Source organism: Maniola jurtina, chromosome 1 (assembly GCF_905333055.1).
Source record: "Maniola jurtina chromosome 1, ilManJurt1.1, whole genome shotgun sequence".
NCBI classification, from domain to species: Eukaryota; Metazoa; Arthropoda; class Insecta; order Lepidoptera; family Nymphalidae; genus Maniola; species Maniola jurtina.
Genome location: NC_060029.1, coordinates 10,581,564 through 10,609,552, shown reverse-complemented (window position 1 = coordinate 10,609,552; position 27,989 = coordinate 10,581,564). Strand labels below are relative to the sequence as shown.

At 36.4% G+C, this 27,989-nt stretch overlaps 1 protein-coding gene and 1 long non-coding RNA gene across 2 annotated transcripts in view; one reads left to right on the top strand and one right to left on the bottom strand.

Annotated features, from left to right (window-relative positions):
- The window catches only part of LOC123866823, a 29,805-nt gene extending 16,218 nt beyond the window's left edge, over positions 1–13,587 (top strand). The window contains exons 3-4 of the long non-coding RNA XR_006796260.1: positions 8,322–8,330; positions 13,574–13,587. This is a non-coding gene — a long non-coding RNA (uncharacterized LOC123866823). The remainder of the gene's footprint in view (positions 1–8,321; positions 8,331–13,573) is intronic.
- On the bottom strand, positions 1,042–27,989 carry LOC123866746 (long-chain fatty acid transport protein 4-like). Its single transcript, XM_045908429.1, has 14 exons — positions 27,732–27,989; positions 11,672–11,833; positions 9,413–9,654; positions 8,343–8,493; positions 5,856–6,093; positions 5,345–5,594; positions 5,045–5,246; positions 4,577–4,687; positions 4,313–4,394; positions 3,648–3,778; positions 3,071–3,221; positions 2,415–2,572; positions 1,703–1,856; positions 1,042–1,605 (listed from the first exon to the last, which is right to left on the bottom strand). Exons 2-14 carry the CDS (start codon positions 11,729–11,731, stop codon positions 1,448–1,450), a joined length of 2,088 nt encoding a protein of 695 aa, XP_045764385.1. The 5' UTR covers positions 11,732–11,833; positions 27,732–27,989; the 3' UTR covers positions 1,042–1,447.

Genomic DNA, 27,989 nt, shown 5'->3' with positions numbered 1-27,989 from the left:
TTCAGGGGTAGGTTTTAATGATTTGACGGAGGGCAGGATAGCCCATGATTTGGATTTGACTTAGGGCAAGGAAGCCCGCGACTGACATGACAAGATTGATTAGAAACACGAGGACGTGTTAAATTCAGGACGGCCGAACTGTAAGGTTATTTTTAAAAATTGATTTGAGTTGTCAAAAAATAATATTAAATTATTAGTTTACCTAATGCAGGTAGTTTGATAAAATCGATATTTGGCTCATTCGATGTCATACAATCTGTTGCTAGGAGGCCAACAAGATTGAACTTGCATAAATACGGGTGTTTCGAAGGTTTTAGTTCAGTCTCCTTCCGAGATTCGGGGCGATATCGCATATTTTCGGTATTTGGGTTGTGAACTGGATAATTAGATGTTGTGATAGCAATCACGCTCTAATTAAATTATTTATTTTGGCATTAGTTTGTTTAGATTAAAACTCTCGGATAACCTTGCACATTAAACCTGGTGTTTTTTGTGTTGGTAATGAGAGGACATTCCAATAATTCGATAAAAATATTTAAATAATACCTGCTTTTCTGAGTGACGCCAATACTACCTACCTACGTAAGGTTTAACCTCGACAAACTCCCTGGCGCAAAGAGGAGTTTTACACAATATGAAGTAGATAATATAGGTAGGTAATAATAAATTATTATTGATCCATGGTTTTACACAATTCGAATTGACGTTAACGATCAATGATGACCAATGGCTTAGAATAATCATCATAGTTCAAACCTTACACAATCGTACTGCTGGTTTAGTAGTGAGAGGCTACCTTCCGTGGCTATAGTTACCACCTCAACGGTAGTCATGAAGTCATGCCGCCAAGCGATTTAGCCTTCCGGTACGATACCGTTTAGATACCGATTATATGTATCGGTTTAATAAAACTGCCACCACTTCCAAGTTAGCTCACTTTCATCTTAGACTGCGTCATCACTTACCACCAGTGAGATCACAACAACGTATTTAGGAAAGACGAAAGGTGATAGTTACCCAATAATAAAAATAATAAAGCTGTTCAGGTGTTCATTTATTTTATTTCAATTTTTTCTGTCAATTTTCATAGTCAATCTAACTACCACATTTTTGTACCCTTACCCTAAAAAAACGATACAAATATTATAATTTATTTAATTACTTATGCTATAAGTATACACAAAAATATTTTATTTTCTCACTAGGTACCTAATAATAAAATCATAAAGGCTGATACAGTTATTACTTATCAGTTATCACATCAGTCAAATCTATTTTTCTAAAGACCTTAAATATTGTAAATGGACCTATATTTACATAAAGCCACGAAACTCTACAATATAAGTAAGTAGTAAGTACAATATAAATCATATTTTTTTCCACAGTTAGATAAATACTTAGGCACCAACAACTTCTAGGCACTTATTTATAAAAATGTTAGTAAAAATCACAGTCTTATTTTTCCTGAAACAATTTTTTCGTATTCCTCGAGACCTAAGCTAACGTATTTATTCAGTTTCGGGTCAAAGTAGTAAAGTTTGTCTTTCACCCTGTTGGGATCGTAGCCTTCTTTCTGTAAGTCAACTTTTCTTAATTTGAAGGTAGCTAAAAATAAAAGAATATATGTTAAAAGTTAAAATTTAAAATAAACGGTTTTAAAATGAAATAAATATTGGTTCGTGTGTGGGATAGCTTTACGCACCAGTCATGTCCATACTCCTCATGACTCGTATAAAAACGGGACGAGCGTACTTGGGCAGGTCCTTCGCTATATCTTTTGCAAGCTTGTCTAAATCCAGGGTGCCATCCGCATCTACGATACCGCACATGCCTGCCCGTCCTTCAATATCCGGAATCTGTTGCAAGAAAAGTTGTGCATTAAATTTATGATCTGAAATAAATTATAGATAGGAACCTATTAACTATAACCACTGGGCATCATATTGAAATTATAGACTAGCGTTTGGCTGCAATTAAACCCATCTGCTAGAAAGAGGTGATGCAACCGAAAGTAGAGCGCGCTTGCCTAGAAGTAGAAGATACCTATTCACTCTGATTAGAGGGTACCTAAATTAAATATGGAGGAGGAAACGGAAATCGGAAGGGCATTCCATATTCCAGCGATTATAATTAGAAACGAAGAAGCAAATCGCTTCGTAACTACGTGTCCTTAGTATTTCGAATATGTAAGGATTCAGACCTTAGCGACCAAAATCGTGAGGCCTAATTAGCTAATCAGCCGTCGCTGTCCAGATACTACGAATGAAGAAAGGAAGAGGTTTTTACTATGGGGTTCAATTTACAAATCTTATTATAATAGAGACAGGGGCCTCCATAAGGATTTTTGTCGTTAGTTTACATACATAAATTTACTGTACGAGTGTACAGTTATGCTTTGACTGCTATAAACACACCTCGACACCATATACAACGGCGTCTCTCTGGTCTGCCACTCTGGAGATTGCGGCCTCCACTTCGGTGGTACTGACGTTCTCCCCGCGCCACCGAAATGTGTCTCCCGTACGATCGCGGAAGTACAAGTATCCCAGCTCATCAGACACCAGTATGTCTCCTGAGAACGGAAAAAAAGCCATTCAGTTAGTGATGACCTACGGGGTGATTCGCTAACTCAGTCTCTAACACCGAATGATAGCCACCAAGCTCATTTGACATTGTCTGGTTCTATATTGCTACTTCATTGAGTATATTAACATAATTTTTCGTAAAGAAACCTTCAATGTTTTAAAAATAAATGTCTATTGAGCTCGGTGGCCTAATATTCAGTGTGACATTGAGTTAGCGAATCAGTAGGCTGACGATGATGCGGATAGGAAGGATATGGCGGTTTATTAAACCCATGCCCTTAATTTATTCGTTTCTATGCGGCTTCGTACCAGCGAAAGCGTGCTAATATTTTTATTGAGGAAATGATTTAACTGTCGCTTCGTTAAAAGCCAACGTGAAATTGACCCGAAAAAATAGTATGGTTAAGGTAGCTGAAGAAATAATCAAAGTTTACGCGCTAGGTTAGTGAAAGCTTTTAACGTAAGTATTGTAACTAAGTACCTACCTGATATAAAAGCAGAATCTCCGTGGGCAAGCACATCTCTCACTATTTTCTTATCTGAAGCCTCCTTGTCAACGTAGCCAAGGAACGCACGTGCTGGATTATTTGGCTTTATTTTACCGATGAATACTCCAGGCTCGTTGGGTTGGGCTAACTGGAATCAAAAAATATTCCAATATAAATTTACAATATATACCTACCAAACTAGAAAACTGCCTTTTACGACATACGCCAGGTTTCTGTAACACAAGCGTAGTTTAGTAGTTTTTAAGACTTTTACAATAAGAACTGTCTTTTGGATGAATGTGCTATGGCTGATCTATACTAATATTATAAAGAGGAAACCTTTGTATTTTTCTATTTTTGTATGTTTGTATTGAATAGGCTCAAAAACTACTGGACCGATTTCAAAATTTATTTTACCATTACTTAGAGGGATTCTTCCGAATCCGTATAGGCTATATTTTATCCCGGAAAATAGATAAAATAAATGTCCACCCGTGCGAAGCCGGGGCGGGTCGCTAGTTTAATTATTATAGTTGGTGTAAGTACCTAAAGCAATTGTGATGAAGGCTCTCACCTGACAAAGACCACGTTTATCTCTAATCGGTTCTCCTGTGTCTTCGTCAACTTTAATGATTGCTATGGGATACACTGCGGGGATGATCCTTGATATGAATCCTATCGCTCCTGCTTTGCTGTCGATGTTCACTGAAAAATGAAATGTATATTTAGATTAGCTGCGTGCCCGGTGAGATCCCCCATCATTCCCTTTTAACCCTCTCGTATCAAATCACATTGTCAACTAGACGAAGCGAAATTAAAAAAAATTACATTGATTATTATAACTATCTCCACCGTCCTCGGCTGAAAGTGCTTAAACGTAGTGGAGATAGATGTTAATATGTATGTAAAATTGTGCTATAGTGTATCTTGGGGATGATTTAAAAAAAAATCTTTACTTAGTGCTCATCTATGTTATGTAAGGAACTCCAGGGCAAAATTTATGCTTCCACAATCTACACCCACCGAGTTCAGTGTTAAGAGTTCAAGACGGCCAGGTTATGATTGAAACAATATGCAAGGTGAAACTTTATCTAGTCTTGTACGTCACTCCACCAGCGGCAGTGGGAAGCTACCTCCTCTCACTTTCTTAACCTAGGTTTTCTTTTATGGTTCTGCCTCATCCATTCGCCGAGGCCCGATAGTGGAGCCATATCATTAGAAAGCAAAATTATTACTTACCTATATTTGCGTTGCCTTCCGTGGCACCATAAAACTCGGAAACCCTCTTGATTCCGAAGCGTTTCACAAACTCATTCCAAATCTATAAAATTTCTGAATTAAGTTTATAAAGAAGACAAAGGGCAAAAGAGGGACAAGTACTTAAATAGGTAATTAGGTAGATAATAATATCAGATTTGCAAAATTTTCCAGAAGTATTGAGACAAATCGAATTTTAGTCAGCTTGTGCAATTAAAAGTTATTCGTGCAAAGATACAAACTCACAGTTGGCCGCATGCCGTTTCCATACACAACGCGCACTTTGTGCTGTCTATCGGTGGGCGATGGTGGCGTCGCCAACACGTATCTGCACATCTCACCAATGTAATGCGCTGCCTGAAATTAAATTTTGATTTTAGTATTAGATAGTTCTTAAGCATTACCTACAGACCTAAAAGAATTCCCACAAAGGTTTCCAAGACTCATTTCATATTATGGCGTATCATGTAAGGAGTTCTAGATTTTATCATTTTAATTTTGCTTTATTTTATTCAACTAACTAATACTTTCAGGCTAGCCATATTAAGCTAAATGGTCTTCTTATGTCTGAATAAGGTACCTACTCTTACACAGACGATGCTGTCGTACGTCGGTAGTCTTCGATACTGTCAGCGTTTTCAGCGACCGATCTAAGATGGACTTTTTGATGAATGGACTTGAAAGAATTCAGCTCTTAGTAATAAAACAACCTACCGTCGCGTTATATTTTATGCAGTCAGGGAAGTATGCTGACGCTGAGAATTTCAGTTTCAAAGCTACAGTGCAGCCGAAGATGAAAGCATTTCCCATTGTGATGACTCCACCGGCAGAGTGGTACAAAGGCATTGGGCAGTAAATCACGTCCTTAGGATTAAGTCCACCAAGATATTGCACGCCAGAAGCCATAAATACCATCCTGAAAATAAAACCAATCCTCATTACCTTACTAAACTGATTAATATACAGACGATAGGTACAGAATAATAAATCTAGGTTTTAAAATCATACTCGTACCTCGATGGGGATATCACAGCTGCTTTTGGCAATCCTGTAGTTCCTGAAGTGTAAATATATAGAAGTCTACCAAGAAATCCTTCGCCTTCAGACAAACTCCAGGGTGCCGGTGAAGTCGTCTCCAATAAATGGGTAAAATCATCAGATAATTCGGCTACTTTGACTTTGTCATTAGATACGTTAAGTGGACGACGAGTGAATTTCAATAGCTTTATAGATCCACTCAATTCCTTTTTTATGTCCTGGATGGCTGAAACAAAAGCTTTTCCTGAATAGATTCTTCGAATACAAAGTGTCAGTTTCACTTTCTCTTTTAGTGTGCGCAGAAAGTAGGTAGGTAAATAAGTAGGTATAATGCCTACTCTTTAGCACCATCAAATGAAATCTTGCCGGCAAGTGCTAATACCTGCCTTTAGCTGTTGTTCAAATATCTAACCAAGTGAAAATAATTATTGGTGGATAAAATTATGTAAGTACATAGTTTATTGCTTCTATAAAACTGTCTACTAACCTGTTTCAAACTCACTGCCGTATATTACAAAGTCGCAGTGGGCAATGTTTATGGAATGGAGCAGCGTATTGCCCGTTTGGTTGGTGTTGATCAGAGGTGAAATGCCTCCTATCCGCGCTATGCCCAGCCAGATGGCCGGCATTTCGGGATAGTTGCTCGCCATCACCGCCACCGTGTCCCCGCGCTTTACCCCTTGTGCTTTGAGAACGGCTGAAACCCGAAGACTAAATTCTTCTACCTGAAAAAGTAAGCAAGTTTGCTGAACTGACTCGAATTAATTTTTGCTTTTGGAATTTTTTTGTTAATATTTCACAGGAGTTATCTACAGAATTTTTGAGATAATTTACCATAGAAACGTCGAAGAGTAGAACAACTAAGAGAGAAGATGGACAGAGATAGTTAGCAATATTTAAACTCAAAAAGATAGTGGGACTCATTTTCGTTATAGGTGTAGTCGATTGCACTGGCGTGGCGTGGCAGACCAAGGCAAGATCTGCCTCAGATCCCCAACCTCATTTGAGAAAGTCCTAGCAACCTGGGCGTCTTGTTAGGCTTCTGGATTGAGGAAGGTGAACCTTGTTTATAATCACGTGATTTCTGGCTTCACTTTGAAAGAAATTGGAAAGTTATATTACATCTTAGTTGTAAGTTGCAACTCAAAACATGGCCATAACGCTTGTTTTCCTTAATAAGTTTAAATAAATTCACCGTGGACTTTCCATGCAAAATACGTTGTACCTGACATACCTACCTAGTTAATGTATTTGAAGCCAAGGATTATGTTTTTTGTTTGTAAGATAATTATACTAATTTTATTGTGTGAGATGAATAATAACGATCATATTATTGGCAGGTAGATAGGTATATCGGTTGTTTGTCGCGTACCTACCTATATTTACATTCCCCAAACTCGGGAGAAACCGCAACTAAACCGGTTAATTACCGTCACATGTAAGTCACAAACCACTATGTGCTATGCATGTAAGTATATGTATACCTACAGGTGATCATTAAAAACCTAGTAGATTTCATGTTCTGAATTGAAAAAGGAAAAACAATAAGAAAAACAAAAATTGTAAACTAAAAATATAATAAGTAGGTACCTAGGCTGTACCTAACTATGCAGTTGATATTTTATAACAAGCTGCTGTAAATATTTATTTTTTTCGATCTACGTGTGAATGTATGCCAGACTTTATTCTTTAAAAAAAATACACGGGACGCTCTTCGGCGCAGGTTCTTTTTGTCAAAATATCAGGTCCTACAAGCGTCCTATAAACTGTGCCTATAACGAACAGATTGGCTAGTAAATAAAATGCGTTAGTAAGTTACTAAGTAAGTACTTAGGTACCTAGTTACTACTGTCGTTCACTCTGCTACTGTCCTAACATAACTACAAATTAAAGCTAACTACTCAGGAGTCACGGCACTGCGGCAGGGCCGATTTAGGAGGAAGCTAGATTGGAGTGATCTAGGGTGGTCTCTACTCACGAAAATGCGGTAGGGCCGATTTGCCACAATCTAGGAGAATCGGATGCATCCTCCTGCCGGCCGATCTAGGGGGTGATCTAGGATCCGACCTAGAATGACCCTAAACACGACATGTTTAGGGGCAATCTAAGATCCTCCCCACTTTTTCACCCTAATTCGGCCCTGCCGCAGTGTGGTGAGTAGAGGGCTTTACCTTACTACCTACTTAGGTCAGAGAACGACAACAGGACATTAGTCCGTCGTTTGTTTATGCCCTAAGTAAATCTTACATTGGCATTTACTTAATGAAGCAAGCAAACATCTCTTGCACAATTCACATCACGTCATCATGATAACCAGTAAGATTGACAAACCGTAGGTACAAGGTTAAAGCGTGAATGAGCAGTAACTTCATATACCATAATTTGTGATTACTGATTAGTTAATTTTCTCCTCGCTAGATGGGCAGAGAACATTTCAACACACTTGACTACGAGATGTTAATAAAATAATTTTAGGATTAATGGCTGTTCTAGTGTGTAATTGCTACCAAAGGGTGGTCGCTATTGCAGGGGTGTGGAAACTTCTTTAATCATTATTATTATAACGGGTAACTGGTACTCAGATACTTCTGTACCTAGGTTCTTCCAGGTTCTTCATTATTTTTTACCTGGCCACATCAATCCGATTAGGTAGATAGGTACCGTTTCGACTATGGCCAATGAGTACTTTTAAGTACCTACCTACCTAGTATCATTGAGAACAGAAATCCCTAGTAGGTACGAGCATTAGCTGTAGTATCAGTCGAACCCTGAGCTACTAAACTCTCTTCATTATGAAGCGCGAGTAGCGATAGTAGGTACGAGTACCTAGAGGTACCTATATTGACGTTCGATTACAGCTTCCGCCTGACTCCGAGAATTGATAGAACTTACCTCATGAGTCCTGACGACCGGACCTAGCGATTGTGTACGATGTGAGCTTCTAGATCAACAGTCAAAATGAGTGTGAGTTTACCTGTTGAAAAGTCCATGATTCGTCTTCGAAAAGAAAGCATATTTTCTTCGGGTGCTTCTTGACCACCTCGTGAAAGATGTCCGGCATAGACCAATTCTTCTTTGTGAAATTGTTTGATAATCTTAGAATTTTTATGTAACAGTACAGGGCTCTGAAACAGAAAATGATGGGAAAGTTAAAAATTTCCGTGTTCTATAAAGAATCAGTAATTGTTATGTACCTATCTAAGTACCTATACCTAATTCTAATTACCTACCTATGTCCTATATTATGTACCCGTGTTACTACCAGTGTTACTACTTACTACATACGGTATCATATCGCAGTAATTACAAAAAAATATGATACGGTAGAATTCAATACACTCATAGTACAACCAAGGTTTGAAAATAGAACGTGATTAGCGTTTCTATATTTTTATAGTTTAAGATTTATCCATTGTATGGTATAAGCTGTTACCAACCAAAAAGTCCACCCTACCCGTGCGTAGCCAGGGCGGGTGGTCAATTGTCCCATGTTACAGCTGCAGCAGTCTGTAGAATACAACCTTACTCTATGGTCAGTAGTAACACGGATACAAAAATATACTTAGTACCATAGCTTAGTACCTACTGGTATTAGTAACTATATAATATAGTAACATAGAGAAAAAAATAGGAAACGATAAAATTCAAGCAATATGAATAATTTTGCGCGTTGTTGCCAGAAATTCGCCTGAAACATGTTGAAAAATAATATAATCTCTTGGATGCAAAAAAAAAACAAATCTAAGTAGGTATCTACCTATTGAGTAAGTATCTACCTATTGAGTTTGTCTTAGGATATTAATTATTTTCCTTTATCGTAAGTAAGTACCTGTATTCTAACTAGGTCAGTTAAAATCTTTTAGATGTAATTTAAGACAGCATGAGGATGTTTGCTTTATGCGGAGATCTGTCTTTGAGACCATCATTGGTACTTCCATGGAGCAACTGAGAACCATTTCTTTTTATTATTATCAAAGATGTTTTAATATATCGCAACGTTTTTAAGGGGTTTAAGGGTTGAAATAAATGAGAGAAACAACTCACTTCATATCTCGTGGGGCAGTTTGAGCAGCAATCCATAACCAATTCCAAAAGTAGGTCAATACATATAAGACTATTAGGATTGCAAGGACTACCAGGGCAGTCTGCCAGTTCCAAAATACCCAGGCGACAGCACACGCCGCGGCCAAAGCGGCGAACGCGAACACCATCACTACGATTGTTACCCAAGATATGCTTGAGCCACTTTCGCCTTTACCTCTTTCGACGTCTCTGATTTGGTTCACCTGTTGAAATATATATAATTTACAAGTATAAATTAAAAATTTATAACACCCCCGACAAGTGAAGGTTACAGTAACTAGAAAATAGCTGATAACTTTCAAACGGCTGAACCGATTTTCTTGGATTATAGCTAAGAACACTCTCGATCAAGCCACCTTTCAAACAAAAAAAAAACTAAATTAAAATCGGTTCATTCGTTTAGGCGCTACGATGCCACAGACAGATACACACGTCAAACTTATAACGCCCCTCTTTTTGGGTCGGGGGTTAAAAATATAGTTCACTTCACCACGCTTTGAATTATAAATGTAAACTGTCAGTTGCCTATTCATGTTTGTTTCACTATCGGTCAATACCATCTGAGATTAGATAAACCTACAATTTAGTATCGAACATTGCATCTACTTATATGTATAACGTATCCCTATATTATATCGTATTGGTTATAGAGTAGGTATACTTACATTAGGTACCTATCATTATATTTATTACAGGTATCCCTGATAATATTATTTTTAAGAGACCTTACACTACAGTGCGTTCGTTATTCACAATTTCATCATAGGTACCTAGATACGTAGATACCTAATATTTTTATAAGTTAGAAGTTAGAACTATATCCTAGGTAATATTATTATTCGAGCATAATATATTTTGGCTTAGGTGGGTACGTATGTACCTACACTATTGAAATGTTTATGATGTATCTAATAAAAATACTTAGGTATGTTTATAATTTACAATTTAACACCTATGTGTTAATTTTGTTGAATTTATTATTTATTCGTATTTGGTGAAATAAAATCCTAAGAGACTAAGTAAACGGTTGACTCTTCTTAGGTAGTAACGACGCGCGGCAGTGACGCGGTACGCAGTACGCGCGTCGCGGCTGGAGAGAATATCGTGCGGGGCGCTGCCGCGACGCGCAGTTCAGTTCGAGTGCGTGGGTACCTTTAGGTACTTAATAATTTATTAGGTAGCTATGCTAATTAGGGTAGGAGTAGCAACCATGAACCATAAGAGTTTGAGCGGCTGTTACAGTGCTCTTGCACTACTAATACGAGTAATAATGAGCTACAGTGGTCTATAATGCACAAATTGCACCAAACGCCAGAAAATACAATGAAGTTTAAACCCAGTACTCACATCCTAGGATTTTGTATATTTTATTTATACCACTTTTTTCAGGTTTTTTTTTTCAGCCTATAAATAAAGGGGTTTTTTTTTTTTCAAAATAGGAAAATGGTTCACTGCGTACGCTCTATGGTACACAATGAACAGGCGGGTGATAAGTAGGTACCTACTCATTGGACCGAAGTAGTTTTCAGTAAACTTCTGTCAAGATAGCCAAACTTATTCGTGAAATAGAATTTCTTTGTAATATTATGTAGGGTATTTATCACCAGTGATGAACAATGCAGGATTTTTTATGCGTACCTACTACCTACCTATTAAGGTACCTAAGTAGAGTTTCTTCAAGTTTCGCAAAAGAAAATTGAACATTTTCTTATTGAAAGATTGCCAAAGAACATTTGGTTGGCAACAGAAGAAGGCATTTGGTTTTGGATTGATACGAGCAAAATCTAGGTGCACGGATATATACTTTGGTGTCTCTTCATGAAACCCTTCAACTAGAGAGATTCAAAGAGATTGCTGGCATCCTTGTTATCTCTTCTTTGTGCCATGGTTGAGGGATCTTTACATAGTTTATCTTTGCCATCTGATAGGCAACGCAGTAACTCTTTTGAAGTATATGCTCTTACTCAATAACATACTCTTTCGAGGACGCTTCTTGTTCAGTCATTGAAAACTTTATTGACTTCATAATGAAGCACTAACCTTGCGTTAGAATTTTTCTAATTAGAATCTATTTAAGACCCATGGTCTATATAAAACATCACATCATTTTATTACTACAGTCAAAGACTCTATTAGATGGGCAGCGGCGAAAACCTTTTCACGAATGTAGCGAGTAGCTAATACCTAAGGCTCAATCTAACAAAAAGACCAAAATCTTACCGGTTTGTGGTTGTTTACTTCTGCTTTATTCATATTATTGTTCGCCTCGACATTTGACATTGTTGTAATTAAAAATAGTTAGGTATACCTATTGCTCTAACAATGTAAACTGAACTTTAATAGTGTCTCTTGAACTCTTCCAAGACTTCCATACTGCGTCATCTGTAACAATAAAAAATATTAAGTAGGCACTTATTATTTATTAACATATTGAAAAAAATGTTTATCTAGGTAGTAACAAGCTTAAAATTTAAACTTTAAATTGCTCTAAAACGGTGTATTTGTAGAGACTAGGGTCAACAACATTGCAACTGTGACATTGCATAGCGAAATGGCAGGCGGCCAGTGCATATTGCACGTTGCACTTTGCACCCTACTTATTAAAGTATACAGATTATCTGGTTTGGCGGTTTTATAGCAAATTAAACTTGTTCTTCATGTATCATGGACTTCCGCAAAGTAGGTATGTATTTAAAATTTATCTACTGCCTTATACCGACTAAATCACTACTACCAGTACCTACTTACCAAATAAATCAGATTAGGATAATTTTATTTACACAGATAAAATCACCGTGTTTTAACACTTGATTACTTTATTATACTTTGAAATTTACAATACATCTCTCGTTTTTAGGGTACCTTACTCGGAGGGTCCAAACGGGTCCCTAAAGCCTCCGCTGTCCGACCGTCCGTCCGTCCGTCGCATCGGTCTGTCAGCAGGCTGTATCTCATGAATCATAATAAGTAGAGAGTTATTCACCGTGTTCAATTCCGGGCACGGGTATTATCTTTTCGCAGCTACGAAGCATTTTATTACATTTGTCCTAATTTCGATTTACCTTAAATATTACTTCACCATAAAATAAATACTAGTAGCTATGTAAGGGGTTATTAAAAGCTGAAAACTTCATTAATATTAAGAGGTCGGTCATTTGATTTCTTGCGCCGGCCGCGCCGACCGGAAAAGTCAGGTAATTTCCACCGCTTTCCGTGTTGCAGTAAAGTTGTGTAAAGAGCTCTTTTATTGCCTTCATAATTAATGAATATTCATGAGCATTAAGAGTCTACTTCGGACTCCAGTTTTGAATAGCATCAGAATAATGATTACCCACCAGTCATCTACCTAATACGCACAGCCGCAAAAGAGCCGCAAGAGTTTTACGATGTACGTGTAAAACTGTGGTAGCAACAGTTGCGTTTCAATACTAAAACAAGTGTAAATTAAAAATTTATAACACCCCCGACAAGTGAAGGTTACAGTAACTAGAAAAAAGCTGATAACTTTCAAACGGCCGAACCGATTTTCTTGGATGATAGCTAAGAACACTTGCGATCAAGCCACCTTTCAAACAAAAAAAAACTAAATTAAAATCGGTTCATTAGTTTAGGCGCTACGATGCCACAGACACACAGATACACACGTCAAACTTATAACACCCCTCTTTTTGGGTCGGGGGTTAATGATTGTAGTTAACATAACAGCATCGGGTAAATCGTAAAAATTTATGTGTTAAAAGGCGTCGACATCTGCCGACGTCATCAGCATTTTTTTAATGCGCCCTATGCGACCTTGTGGTGTCACACGCATTTTTAGTATTGAATCGGTAAGCCATGACTTTTACAGCTTCTGTGGCTCTTGCGCCTGTGGTAGATGCACCAAACTCGGACATCTTTGACGAGCGAATTTTTGAAGGAGCATATAGCGATGTCTTCTACTTTGGTGAATTTACATTTACTACGTATGTCAGTCTGTTCTATCTGTCCATTTCTCTGTTTGTCAGAACCTTATTAAAAGTAATTTATAATAATACATTATTTTAGGGGGCGCTCAGAAGCAAATGGACGTATAGCAGTTTTTTGGCCTTACACCTAAACTACATTTTTGAGCAGAGCACAAAGCTATTTTTTTTAATTTTACTTAGAAAACTGACCAATTGGGGCTATCAATGTCGCTGATTTCAGACCTAATTGCCTTCAGCCGGGCGGGCGGCGCGGCGTCGTCTATCTCAAAAACTGACCAAGTGCGTGTCAAACTCGCGTACCAATGGTTCCGTACTCGGGTATTTTTGCCGACATTTTGCACGATAAATCAAAAACTATTAGGCCTACGCCACAATTGGCGGCAATTCCGACGCCGAACTTCAGCGTCTGTTCCGTCCTTATAGTCATTTATATGCAATAACATGTATTGGCGTTCCGACGCGCAAGTTCAGCGTCGGAATTACCGTCAAGTGTGGCGTAGGCCTTAGGCTTTATAAAAATAAATAAAAATCTGTTTTAGAATTACAGGTAAAAAGCCCTTTGGCGCCTCCACGCCTCGTAGTTAGAGCCAAGCCACTAACGAGTAAATTAAGATAATATTATTTGTAAAGTTCAGAAAAGCACAAGCTTTTAGGACAATGCCCGGCCTTGGAGGGGTCAGCAATCAGCATACGAATATCGAAGTTTCGATCTCACGCTACCCGTAACGATTGCGATACAGCTTTGTGAAAGGAAAGTTTGTATGTGTTAACGACCTTTTAAAACAATTTCATACTGAATTGTAAACGTCCGCGTCATACAGAGAGTGAAAACAAAGCTCTCGAATCGAATCTCTTCTGCCCACGATTCCTTTCACATTGATGACTATGCGATTAACCATCTATTAAAGCACTATTTAAATAAGAAGTGTAAAACGCTTGGCTAGAACTTTATCATTTACACACACAAACTGAATAAGCAGTAAACTTAGTCTTTTTTTTTGTCGACTTCAAAAAAGGAGATCCATTAATTCGTATTTTTTACTCCTGATTTTTCCGATTTTGAAATTCCATAATCAAAGGTTGCCAACGGGACCCTAATGCTAAACCTCCGCTGTACGTCCGTCTGTCTACCAGCGGGCTCTATCTCATGAATATAATATTATGTACATAACATAATAAATATGTGGGTAGGTATATTGCTTAATACGACACCTAACATCAATATTTATCTGTTTGTACAAAATGCCGTCATTTTCGGTACATATACATTGGCTGAGTGAACAGTAAATATTTGATTAAAGTATAGACCGGTAAAGGTTCAAAATATTATCCTATTTCCTACTATGTTTTAATTTAGTCTCAAAACTCAGTACAAGCTTTTTTTCCACTTTATGTAATAAGTACATTCTTACCTAACTAGATGGTTATTAATTTAATGGTTTATTATTACTTAGGTATGATGTAAAAAGAGAAAGTGTCACGATACGAAGTGTCTGGAAATGCATGACTGTGATTCCTAATACTATTCAGAAGAAAATGTAAAAAAAATTGACTTTAGACTTTGCTGACAATTTTTATAGGTACGTCTTTGTTACCTGTTTTCTAACAAAGCCACCATGATCCAAACTTCATAGTCGCTGATCGGTTCTCCCTGTGATAGGGACAATGCACAGAGAAACTTTCAGCTTTTATAAAATAACAAAGGTCTGGTCCTCACGGGCTCTTTCTCTAGTAGAAAGTTTAGAACTCCTGCTTACTTGCATAGAGAAAACTACGGCTATAAATAATTACATTTTTCTTGTATATAGATATAGTTTTTATATCTAGACCTAGCTAGATGTGAGAAGGTTCATTTTTGCGTGAAGAGTATGCGTAGGTACATAGAAAGATACTTAATTTATATCGTTTGGGATAAGTATGTTTCCTAATTAATAAACACTATGTACCTAAAGTAATTAATGAATTTTTTTTGTAAAGCCTACATTTTTTGATTTTCGCGCCGAATCTCCGCGCTCGGAGGCTACTTGTCGGCTTTGCCTTGGGGGGCATTGCTTCATCATTTAGATTTTATAGATTAGACACACCTTAACCCATGTGTACACAATAAATCATTCTAACGATTAAGAGGGCTCTCTCCGTCACTCGTTTCATACAATCGTAGTTCCAATTTCATTTGAATACTAAGCAACCCAAAGTCCATGAAATTTTGCAGACATATTCTAGAAACTAATATCTATGTCTGTGATTTTCCAGATTTCTGTTAAAATATTCGGTTTCAAAGTTACGAGGTCTTAAAAATTTTCATACAAATCTTTGAGCCCTGTAATTTTAAAACTACATATTTTTAGAAAAATCTAAAACACCACAGACACAGATATTAGTTTCTAAAATATGTCTGCAAAATTTCATGGACTTTGGTTAGTTAATATTCAAATGAAATTGGAACTACGATTGTATGAAACGAGTGACGGAGAGAGCCCTGTTAAGTATACGTGAGATGTCACAAATTTCATAAATTATTCACATTACTTACTAGAAGATTAGCGCAAAAGTTCGCATAAAAACTTGAGAAATAGATAAAATCATTCGGAACGACCTTAAAATATTCTCCCATTAATCGCGATGCCCTAGAAAACTTAATACGAGTTGTTATACCTACCTACGTACGATACGTAAGTTTGTATATGTCTGCACTTTTCCCGTTATCTTCTTGATCGATTTATACCATCGATTTTAGAAGAGAGCCACCCATTTATACGAAGGCATGTGATTGTGATGTGTTGAATTCATCCAAGGATGTGGTGGATGGTGTTGTTGTTATTGCGGTAGTGGCAAGGGTTCTTGTTGTGATATTTGTTGTTATAATTTTTGTCGTTGTTAGGAGGTCTTGAAAGAAGTGAACCTTTGAAGTAGAGTAGTGCAAGAGATGGCGAGCGAAGAGAGCCGCCGAAATCCTCAGCGAAACGAATCTCGAGTAGATGAGGCTGAATGAAGGGACGACGAAGCGGGTCTTCTAGCATAACCAATTTAAAAACCGGCCAAGTGGGAGTCTGACTCGGCCATCCCAGGGTTCCGTTGCTTGGAAAAAACATATAAATAGTTAATCGGTCAAACTAATCTACTGTCTCAAATACAAATCCCATTTGTTTGTGACCTGGATGGGAAAACGTCCTGGATGATCTCCATTACAAGTTACGACTGAATAACGTAACTTGGATGAAACTAATACCTACCCAATGCATTGATATTAGTAATCATGGACAACATTTGAACATAAATTACACGTGCAAAGTATTCTAAAATCATTTACCTACTCACCACGGAATAATAAATGTGTCTTAGGAGACATTGGGACGCTAAGTGGTTATTAAATAAATATACAAAGGTAAAATAAATTTACGTAATATATACCTAAGTAAAAACAATGGTCAATCTACTTAATTAAATAAATATGTATACGATGATATATTATATGATATGAAGAACAAAACTATGTATAAATTTTATTTATGACAGATAACATTAATGTTACAAAGTTAAGTAATGTCTTATCCTAGCGTTTGCAATTATTTTAGTCTTGTTAATTAGACAAAATATCAAGAAATTATATTTTTAAAGCTGTCTTAAGAGCTATATCTACGACGCGCAACGCGAGATTGCTCGAGTGGATTTTTCTGTTTTCCCGTTGAAGTATACCTACTTAGTACTACCTACTAGTAAGTCCCGTGGGTGGAAGTAAGATATTTAAGGAAAATACGGGTTAGTAAATCTAACGATTTTTATGAATTCCGTACCCGAAAGTTTAAAAAATGGCCTAGTCACCGAGGGTTCCGTACCTTGGAAGGAATCATATCTATCCACTTATTTGGTTAAATAATAATAATAGGTATTCGACAAAGATTCCCTTATAAAAAAATAATATGTACGGTCGGCCTCAGAACAGAATTTGAGTAGCGATTCCGCTAAACTATGCTACTACATCAAAACCTGTCGCACTTATGACCTTTTTCTATAAACACGCCACACAGTCACACGCAGTCAATAAAAATCAATTGTTTTCAAAATAATTTTAGTTAGTATTATATTTGTTTTTGTGGTAAAGTGATAGATGGTTGTGTTATTCACGTAGGTACCAAGTACATACCTACACTATGTACTTATCAATAAAATCTGCTTATTTGTATGCGCATCGGGTATCTTTCTCTTGAACCTCAAACACTTCTTTGTCAAGTACAATAATTTATGTGTCATAGGCTGCCTTAGGGTTTGAACTTAGGAATTGGCAACAAATAGATATTTAGTAGGTACGCCTAACTTTTCAGGAATTTCCCGTTGTGCTTCGATCCCACAACCAATGTTGAAGAGCAAAAGAACTCTTCAACGTTTCGCTTTTATTTAGTTTAGATAAGTAATCCAAATACTTACTTAAGTATACCTATCTGAAAATGGCTTCAATCCCTATTTGACCGAGTGAAGCGAGGTCTGCACTCTGCAGATCTAATTGGGTGCATTTGTTATATTATATTTTGTCTGTCTATCTATCAATCTGACCGTCCGTCCCTTTGTTAGAGCCTTATTATAAGTTATATCCAAGTAATCGATGGCTCACGGCCAAGAAATTACCTACTATTATAAAATCCTAAAAAGCGAGACCTCATCCTGCGGCCTAACGAATACTTTATATAGTCTCATTATTCTCCTGTAATGTAGACTTTTTCGACTTACCTACTGTTAGAACTAAGTCGTTCATATAGCCTAAAAATAAGCTCGAGCCAAGAATACTACCCTGTGGCACGCCATGTGTGATTGGAAATTCAAAACTTGTGTAGGAATCTATTTTGACAATTGGAATTACCTATGGCAAATAAATAAGAATATTCAATATTCTAACAAGGCATGACTAATAAAAATTCAGCAACATTTCAAGATTAACAACATGAAACAAAACATTTAAATAACAAAAGAATATTACTTAGGCACAAAAGTACACAGGTCTTTTAAAATTTATTAAATAAGTGCAGGTACTTATTTAATAAATTTTAAAGGCCTGTGTACTAATTAGTTCGTACTTATCGTTTTAGTAAAACCAGGCATTTATTTCGTAAAACAAGTTAAATTAGTTAATCAGTAAAAAATTAACCATAGGTAGTTTTTTGCTCGCAAAGGTTAATTTAACCTTTGAAATTAGATATTAATTTTATCTAAGTATTTTTTGTTTTTGATAATTAATTAAAGCAATGGTTTTGATATGGATTGTGTTATTTTTATTTAAGAGGGGTCTCTCCGTCACTCGCTCCATACGAACGTAGTTACAATTCATTTGAATACTAAGCAACCAAAGTCCATGAAATTTTGCAGACATATTCTAGAAACTAATATCTATGCCTGTGGTTTTCCAGATTTCTGTTAAAATATTTGGTTTAAAGTTACACGGTCTTAAAAATTCACATACAAATCTTAGAGCCACTGTCATTTTAGTTTTAAAACACAGGCACAGATATTAATTTCTAGAATATGTCTGCAAAATTTCATGGACTTTGGTAATTGCTTAGTATTTAAATGAAACTGGAACTGCGATTGTATGGAGTAAGTGACGGAGAGAGTCCTGTTTTCTAAATATAAAATTCTGCCTGCTTATTGTCTGATATATGTACCTACCGTACCTACTTATTTGCCTGCTTGTGCTAAAAAACGTAGTGATTATATTGTCTGTGCTTGTGCTTATCTAATTAGTTTTGCGTGTCTGAGCAAGGTAAAAAACTCTGCAATATACCTATACAGATTGCAATATACCTAATGTTCCTTTGTTACAGATATAGACTATAATAGGTAGTACTTAGAAATAGGATTTGTTTGTTTATATTAAGAAGTTCATGTAAAATATAAGTACACATTTTTATAACATAAATCCACGGATTGATAAACCAATACCGACCATCAAAAGTGAACGACGGACGTCGACATCTCTTGTGTAAGATCGAAATCCGAATATCCATCAATAATGAATCGGCTGAATGATTTTGGTTTAAAAGATATAAATCAGTGAGTTTTCGATGACCTATGGTTATAAATCGGTTCATTAGGAGGACATTAACCACAGCATTAACTTTGACGTTTCAATATCAAATCTGATGTAGGTAGGTAGGTATTAATGATCGATTGCCCATGCATTTTTAGGGTTTTGCTGTCCGTTCGTTCGTCCGTCCGTCCATCTCCGTTCGAAATTTTCTCAGTATCAGGGGGCACGGCAGTGCCCCCGCCAAGACGAGCCAAACGGCGGCCGGGGCGCTACGTACCTTTTTCTCGAAGTGTTTCGCCGTATTTTCGACCCGTCATAACTTCGGTCTGGATGACGCTAGAAAGCTGAAATTTTCAGTATAAGGTGTCCTCAGCAAATTTACTAAATATACTAAATATCAAATATCTAGCTTTTATGGTTACAGATTTATTGATACCTAAAATACGCAGATTTCGTCCCTCACTGATGATCATCAAAACCTCTACTCAAAACCTCTAAGGTACTTCCCGAAGTCCTAGAAGACTGAAATTTGGTATGTAGACTAGAAATTGACTACAAACTACAGGAAAATTAAGAAATTGGAAATGCCCCCCCTCTACGCCTCTTACGGGTGAAGCAAATCTGTAAAATCTGTCGCTAGAAAGCTGATATTTTCAGGATAAGATGTCCTGGGCAGATTTATTAAACGCATTGAGTATCAATTGTCTAGCTTTTATAGTTTCAGATTTATTGACAGTCAAAACTTCTAGTCTGTAATTCTAGGGTACTTCCCGAAGTCCTAGAAGACTGAAATTTGGTGTGTACACTAGAAATTGCATACAAACTACAGGAAAATTAAGAAATTTAAAAATTTCCCCCTCCACTCCCACGTATGGGGGAAGCAAATTATTTGTAAAGTCTATCGCTAGAATGCTGATATTTTCAGGATAATATGTCCTTGACAGACTTATCAAACGTGCCAAGTATCAATTGTCTACCTGTTATGGTTTCAGATTTATTGCCATTCAAAACCCCTCTAGTCAAAAGTTCTAAAATACTTCCCTAAGTCCTAGAAGACTGAAATTTGGTATGTAGGCTAGGGATTTCATTAAAACAACAGGAAAATAAACTTTTCCCAGTCTGTACATTTAAAAAATGTGTTTCCTGAAGTCCTAAAAGACTGAAATTTGATATATCTGCTTTAAAATTGAGTTGCAAGATTCCACCCAAACAAACATAGTTACATACATTGCAAGAATAAAAGCTTTTAAAAAAAAGAGGTAACGATAGAGAGCGGGCCATGAAAATGATGTAGGTACCTACAAAAAATAGATCCAAAAAAAAAATCTAGGGCACCTGCCAAAAAGAAATGAAATCCCACCAAAAACATTTCATGTAAAATGTTGCCAAGACTCACAAGTTCATAATGCTTTCACTGTTAAAAAGTGATGAGATCTCTAGTAGAGCCAAGCCCCTAGCTGAGCTTAGAATTGCGCTGCCCATGGGACCTATCCCAAGTCCAAAGTATATAGCTCTTAAATGCTCTTGAGTATATCACATTTATAACAATAAAGAACAAATAACTCTACTTACAAGCTCTGATTTTACAAACCCTAAATCTTGATTAAAAAAGTACGGCTTGGCCGTTTAATGTTCGTGAAAGCATTACATGGCATAACATATTATATTAAGGTCATAAGGAATAGTTTGTTCGACAATTACTAATTTTTATTATACTTCATGATTGTCGCACAAGCTATTCCGGGCTTAAATGTCATATCAGATAAAAGTACCACGAACATTAAACGGCCAAGCCGTCCTTTTTTAACCAAGATTTAGGGTTTGTAAAATCAGAGCTTGTAAGTAGAGTTATTTGTTCTTTATTGTTATAAATGTGATATACTCAAGAGCATTTAAGAGCTATATACTTTGGACTTGGGATAGGTCCCATGGGCAGCGCAATTCTAAGCTCAGCTAGGGGCTTGGCTCTACTAGAGATCTCATCACTTTTTAACAGTGAAAGCATTATGAACTTGTGAGTCTTGGCAACATTTTACATGAAATGTTTTTGGTGGGTATATATTTCTATTGCCGCTATATCAATGGCGGCAATAGAATATTGAGAAATACACTGAGAATACTGAGAATACAATTATACTAAAAGTTTCAAAATGACCATAACGAAAATTAAAAAAAAATATTTCTTGTACCTACGATAGTACGGAACACTTCGTGTGCGATTCATGTTTTTTTAAATATTGTACTGTTTTTTGAAGAATTTAGGTTAGGTATGTCTTACAAAAAGACATTAGAATCGACGCCAACTTATCTACAACACGATGTTAGGCTGCCATAGGCACACCCGCTTAAATACATTGTTGAATTGCAATTTGCAACATAGTTACATATTATACAGAAATACAGGTACTTATAGATATAATTACCTACAGCAGATCAGGTAATTTTTCATCGTGTGAATAAAAACCATGCAAGATTTCAATAATCATGTTTTGTAAAAGAAAAAGCCTGCCTAAGTAATTTATGTTATTTTTTGTACTTTAAGATGGCGATTTTCAATTTTTTGATCTTTTGTGATACTTATATTCGGACAATTTAATCTAAATACATATATAAATAAAAGGAAAGGGTGGCTGACTGACTGACTGAATGACTGACTGATTGACTGACTGATCTATCGACGCCCAGCTGAAATTACTGGACGGATCGGGCTTTTTAGCATGCAGATAGCTAGACGTAGACATCCACTAAAGAAGGAGATCTACTTATTTGAAAATTCAACCCCCAAAGGTTGTAAAATACCGCTGTTCGTGTAAGGTTTTCACGTGAACGGTATAAGCTCGTACGTAACAATATTATTAATTGGACTTTTGAGGACTTTTTATTTATAAGTAGGTATAACATAATATAATATTACTTGGCGAGATGATTTTAATCGGGTTAGTATACTAATTACTGATGATGTAGGGTACTTTCCACCTAATTTCCATACGGATATTTACATATAGGTCGGTGTCCCACGAAGGTCATGAAACTTTACCATGGTGACGTGATAAATAACTGGCAAATGACTGTTCTACGTCATCACACTAATGTTGCTCATGACCGGGCTGATTCCCATTAATACCTAAGTAAATAGGTAAGTTGGTATATCAATTTTCTTGAAAAAAAAACTAAGTGTGTTGGTAGGTACTAGGTAGATAAAGATAAGGCATTTAGTGGCTGCGGTGGCAGAATTGCGTATGAAGCGTTCTGAGAAAAATAAAAAATTCCTCTGCAACAGGAAACGTCTTTGGTCAAGAATAAAAATATTGATACCTACCTAAGTATGGGTACTACGTAGGAACTTATGGTATTATTGTAGGAAAATTACTGAAAACGAGCAAATGCAGAGTATAGTATACCTACCCAGAGCAACGTGAATAAAAATATTCGGACAGCTCAAAATTAACAAACAGTAGCCCGGTCAATTAAGCACAAAAAATAGGGGTGAGGTTACATTAATTCGCATAGGTAGAGCTGAAAATTTGAACGAAACGAATGTTTAGAACACTACTAAAATGAAATGTGAAAAGTCCCCATTGATTTGACATTTGCAAAAAAAAATATTGGGCAAAGTTCGCAAACATGGGTTTTCTGCATTCAGCCAAACGGTAAGTTTTTTAATCGTAAAAATAGGTTCAACAAGGATTAATAAATTCACTAGTGCCAGAACCATTAAAATCGTTCCATGTATTTAGTTTCTACTTTCTAGTGCACCACGAAGTGACAAATTAAAACAAATGTTTGAAGCCTTGAAAATCGTAAATGGTCATTTAAACGGAAATTTCCGTTATACGACCTATAGGTACCTATCCCCTATTCCATGACCTCCTAAGCCCCCCGAACTTCTCAACCCTCCGACGGAAAAATGCCTACAGAGGTAAATACGGACAAAGACCGTACAACATACATATATTTTGAACACGGTTATAAGAACTTAGTAGCTAGTTACTCCGCCATATACTTAATAAATAATTAAGTCTTAGCCTTGCAATCGGTAATCGTAAATGCTGGCATTGCTTACTTTTATGGAGAACATAATGAGTGTCCCATCCTACTATAATACCATTGAATTTGTCATTGTGACAGGCGAGTTGTGCCCTTGGAGGCTTGAGGCTTGCGTATAATATGAGAGCTACGTGGCTGCAACATAGGAAACACACACACAAAAGAGAACCGATCAAGTGCGAGTCACACTTGCACACGAAGGGTTCCGTACCATCGAACAAGAAATATCACTTTTCAATCATTATTTTTTACTCTAACAAATAAATGGTTTTCGAATGTTCCCTTTACTTGGTACTTTATGACATTGCTACCAGCCAAACATGATTCTAGGTGACTAGGAAGTACCCTATGGATTTTGATTCCTTGATGGGTTTTGACAGACAGACATACAGCGAAGTGATCCTATGAGGGTTCCTTTATTCTCTGGATGAACCCTAAAAAACCTCTGTCCCAATACTAAGGCCCTTTTCACATGCACACGGTCACGGCACGACCACAGTGCCGTGAAAAGTAGTAGTATGAGCTATTATGATAGTTCCTACAAGGAACGGCCGTGCCGTTGCCTGTCGTATCGCCCGTCCTCATTCACGGTTTCGACAGAAGAAAATTTACAGAATATTTTAAAAGTTGAAAGGTCTCATGACCTTGTTATTATCTTATCTTCGAAGACATATATGTGCGTACCAACTAAGTATAAGTATATTCCAATTTTCTGTATGCCTGCATATCAACGTTATAAAATTATGTTTACAGTTAGGAATGCCGCAGGCTAGCTCTACTAAGTAGGTAGATGTATTGGTTACCACATCAAAATCTAAAATATTGAGTTGACATTGTGACACCGCTTGAAAATTCATGTACTAATATATCCGGTATGGCAAATAAGTATCATATTACATAGTACCTACCATAAGTTTACGCAAAATTATTATCATAGGTAGGATAAAAAGTAGTTATAGGGACCCACTTATTCCTCCTTGCATAGTCCTCTATATATTTCGAGGAAAAATTAAATACATAGTCAGATTTCATGAAAAGATAGGTAATAAGGGTCAGCGCAGACAGACTGAGTGGAGTGGAGGCAAGTCTTTGATAACTAAGTATTAAACTGAGCTTTGTAAATGTACTTTGAAGATGGTGTTGAAATTGGTATTAATACTGAAAACAAAACACGGACAAGCATTGCGCTTGCCACCTGGGCTTGCCCTTATATACCTACTCGTTCCAAAAAAAGCTTAGAATAAGTTAAATAAAGCTTAGATACCTACTTAGATTTAGTGTTTACAGAGAAGACACCGCGGTTCCGCTCTGTACTTACCTAGTATAGTATAGTACGTCTATAATATTTTAATAGCTGATTTACCTTCCTACCTAATTCCTTAGACTTAATACGAACGTTTTTATAGGGTTCAGATTCTCGGTTCCAATTGGCTTTTACTAGAACGCTAAATTATTTTAAAACATGTCTTTAGCCATTACTACCGAACCCCTCACCAGACCAGACCTTCATTGACTCTACTGGGAATCTGACCCGGGACCTCACATTATAAAATAGCAACACAGCACTCACAACTGCATCAAGATTCAGGTAGGTCATCAAAACCCCCCTAGAAATAATCCCGCCAGCGCCCACGGTAACACATGATACTAATTAGTAATTACCTATAAGTAATTAATTATTCTCATCAATCACCTATAACGATACCTAGAGCTGGAATGTGTTCGCATTTTCGCAGATAAGAATTTGTTATTTAGGATACTATCACAGATTATTTATGCAAGGTGATCGTTAATTTGATATTTTGCGATAATTCATAATACACTAGAATAGATACTGTAATGCCATTTATTCTTATTAGAAAACAATTATACTATTATTACTTACCTACCTAGGACCTAGTGGTGTGTTTGAAAACCCTGAATAGGTAGGTACTTAAACTTTATAATCCGCCTAAGTACCTTTATTAACCCCCGATCCAAAAAGAGGGGTGTTATAAGTTTGACGTGTGTATACGTATCGTGTATCTGTGTATCTGTCTGTGGCATCATAGTTCCTAAACTAATGAACCGATTTTAATTTAGTTTTTTTTTTGTTTGAGAGGTGGCAAACGAGAGTGTTCTTAGATATAATCCAAGAAAATAGGTTCAGCCGTTTGGAAGTTATCAGCTCTTTTCTAGTTGTTACTGTAACCTTCACTTGTCGGGGGTGTTATAAATTTTTTGGCAGGGGGAAATTCGAACTAGATAAATCCACGCGAAAATCTATTTAACTATTCTATTCTAATAAATAAAATTGAAGTGTCGTGTCTGTTTGAACGGGCTAATCTTCGGAGTGGCTAAACCTATTTTGACGAGACTTTCACAGACAAGTAGAGGATTAATAAGGAGTAACATAGGCCAATTTTTTAACCGACTTTGAAAAATGGAGGAGTTGTGTTTTTCTACCTATTTCTGAACCGATTTGCATAAATTTTATTTATCGTGAAGGGAACTTTGCGACATTGTTCCACAAAATATTTGGATTCCAACTCCTCAATCCTGAATCGATGCTGCAAGGGAACTGACCAATCCACGCGGGCGAAGCTGCGGGCATCCGGCATCATCTAGTAAATATAATTTATATTATGTGTATCCCCTCGCTGAGTATAGTGAATTCTTGAAGTAGTACGATTTCGTACCACTTTCCAAAAATATTAAAAATAAATAAAAATCTGTTAAATACAATAAGGATATACAGCATTATATACCTGTTCGTCCTTCTAAATGGATAGCGTGTAATATACCACTAATGGCGCCATCTAGTAAATAATAGATTTAACAAACTACAGTCTAGACTCTAGACTATATACCTATACCTAGATAAAATTTATTAGTAACGTCCACCAAGATTTCGAAAATATCTTATTTTATACGTAGGTATTTTGTATCTATGTACAGGTTCGACAGGCACAAGTTATTAACCCCCGACCCAAAAAGAGGGGTGTTATAAGTTTGACGTGTGTATCTGTGTATCTGTCTGTGGCACCGTAGCGCCTGAACTAATGAACCGATTTTAATTTAGTTTATTTTAAGGGTCGTAGACCGTATTTTTCGGTAGGCTGAGTTGCCATAGGAAAATGAAGAAACAGCCTTTACTCCGCGTTATGCAAGTGGTACTTAGGTACGTACTGTAAGTAGGTAAACCCACAGTGAGCGTTGCACACGGTGAAAGGCTGGTAAGGCAGGCTTTGGTGTTTAACGACAAAATCATAAAATAACACAAAAAACGAGGCACCTATGTAGAAGGTAGACGTACCATAGTTAGGTTTACTTAGCAACTTCGGTATTATAGGTAGCTAGTAGGTACAAGATAATATTAAATACCTACCTAACTACTCAATGGCTTCTAGGTTCATAGATGTCATGTACCTACTACCCAATTGTTTCTGTACTCTACACCTATCCATAGACCTATAAGTACCTGTACCTATATACATAATTACAGCTTAAAGTTACTTTTGCATAAAGTAGCTTTTTAATGGTAAGTAAATTATTATTAAAATCAATTCAGTGGTTTCAGAGGATTACAAACAAATAAACATAATCTTTCTTTTTCATATACTAACCTAATATCTACAAGTACCTAATACCAACTAAGTACCTACGTATAGATTTTTTTTTTTGGTTTTAATTTATTTTAATCTGAAAGCGACACTTTTAGGATAGTAGGTACTCGTAGGTACCTAGGCATAATATTATTACATTTATGTATGTACTATAATGTGATTAAAAATAAATAATAAATAAACTACTTTTGATAATCATAATAATATAATAAACGTTGTCTACCCACATAATTATTATTTTGTGAGTTTTTTGTTTTCTGATTGCTGAATGTGATGACTGATGAATAAAAAGCTCTATAAATAAGGCTTATGAAAAAAATATCCGCGTAAGAATGCTTAAGTAATATCTATAATCTATACTTAATAATATTGTATCTAGGTCATCGTAAACTTTAGGTACCTAACTACCTAGTATGAACTATGAAGGTAGCTGCATAAAAATCAGGAATTATCTACTCCTAGCTCATTTCGATTCCCAATTATTAATTAAAATTGGTTGGTTGTTAATAGGTAAGTATGTTATATTATAGTTAGTTAAGCACAATTTTTATTTTTATCTAGGCACGGTAATAAGGTAACTAGGTATCTAAAGTTATTATTAAAGTGCATGATTAAAAAACGCCCAAAACAAAAAAGTAACTTACCTAAAACATATTCTTCTTGTTTGTCCGTTATTTTAAGCCAATAAAATTATATCTACTTATTAAGTAAGTATTATAAATATGGTATGTATTATGTAACTGATAATGACAATTTATCAATATTTCATTAGAGTTTGTAATTATTTTGATTACGCGTGCGGCAACGTCTTATGCGCTTACGATGTGATAGCGACAGTGGGTACTGCCGGCAGCGACGCGCGATCCGAACTCAGTGCACCATTCTACCAACAAGCTCTGCAC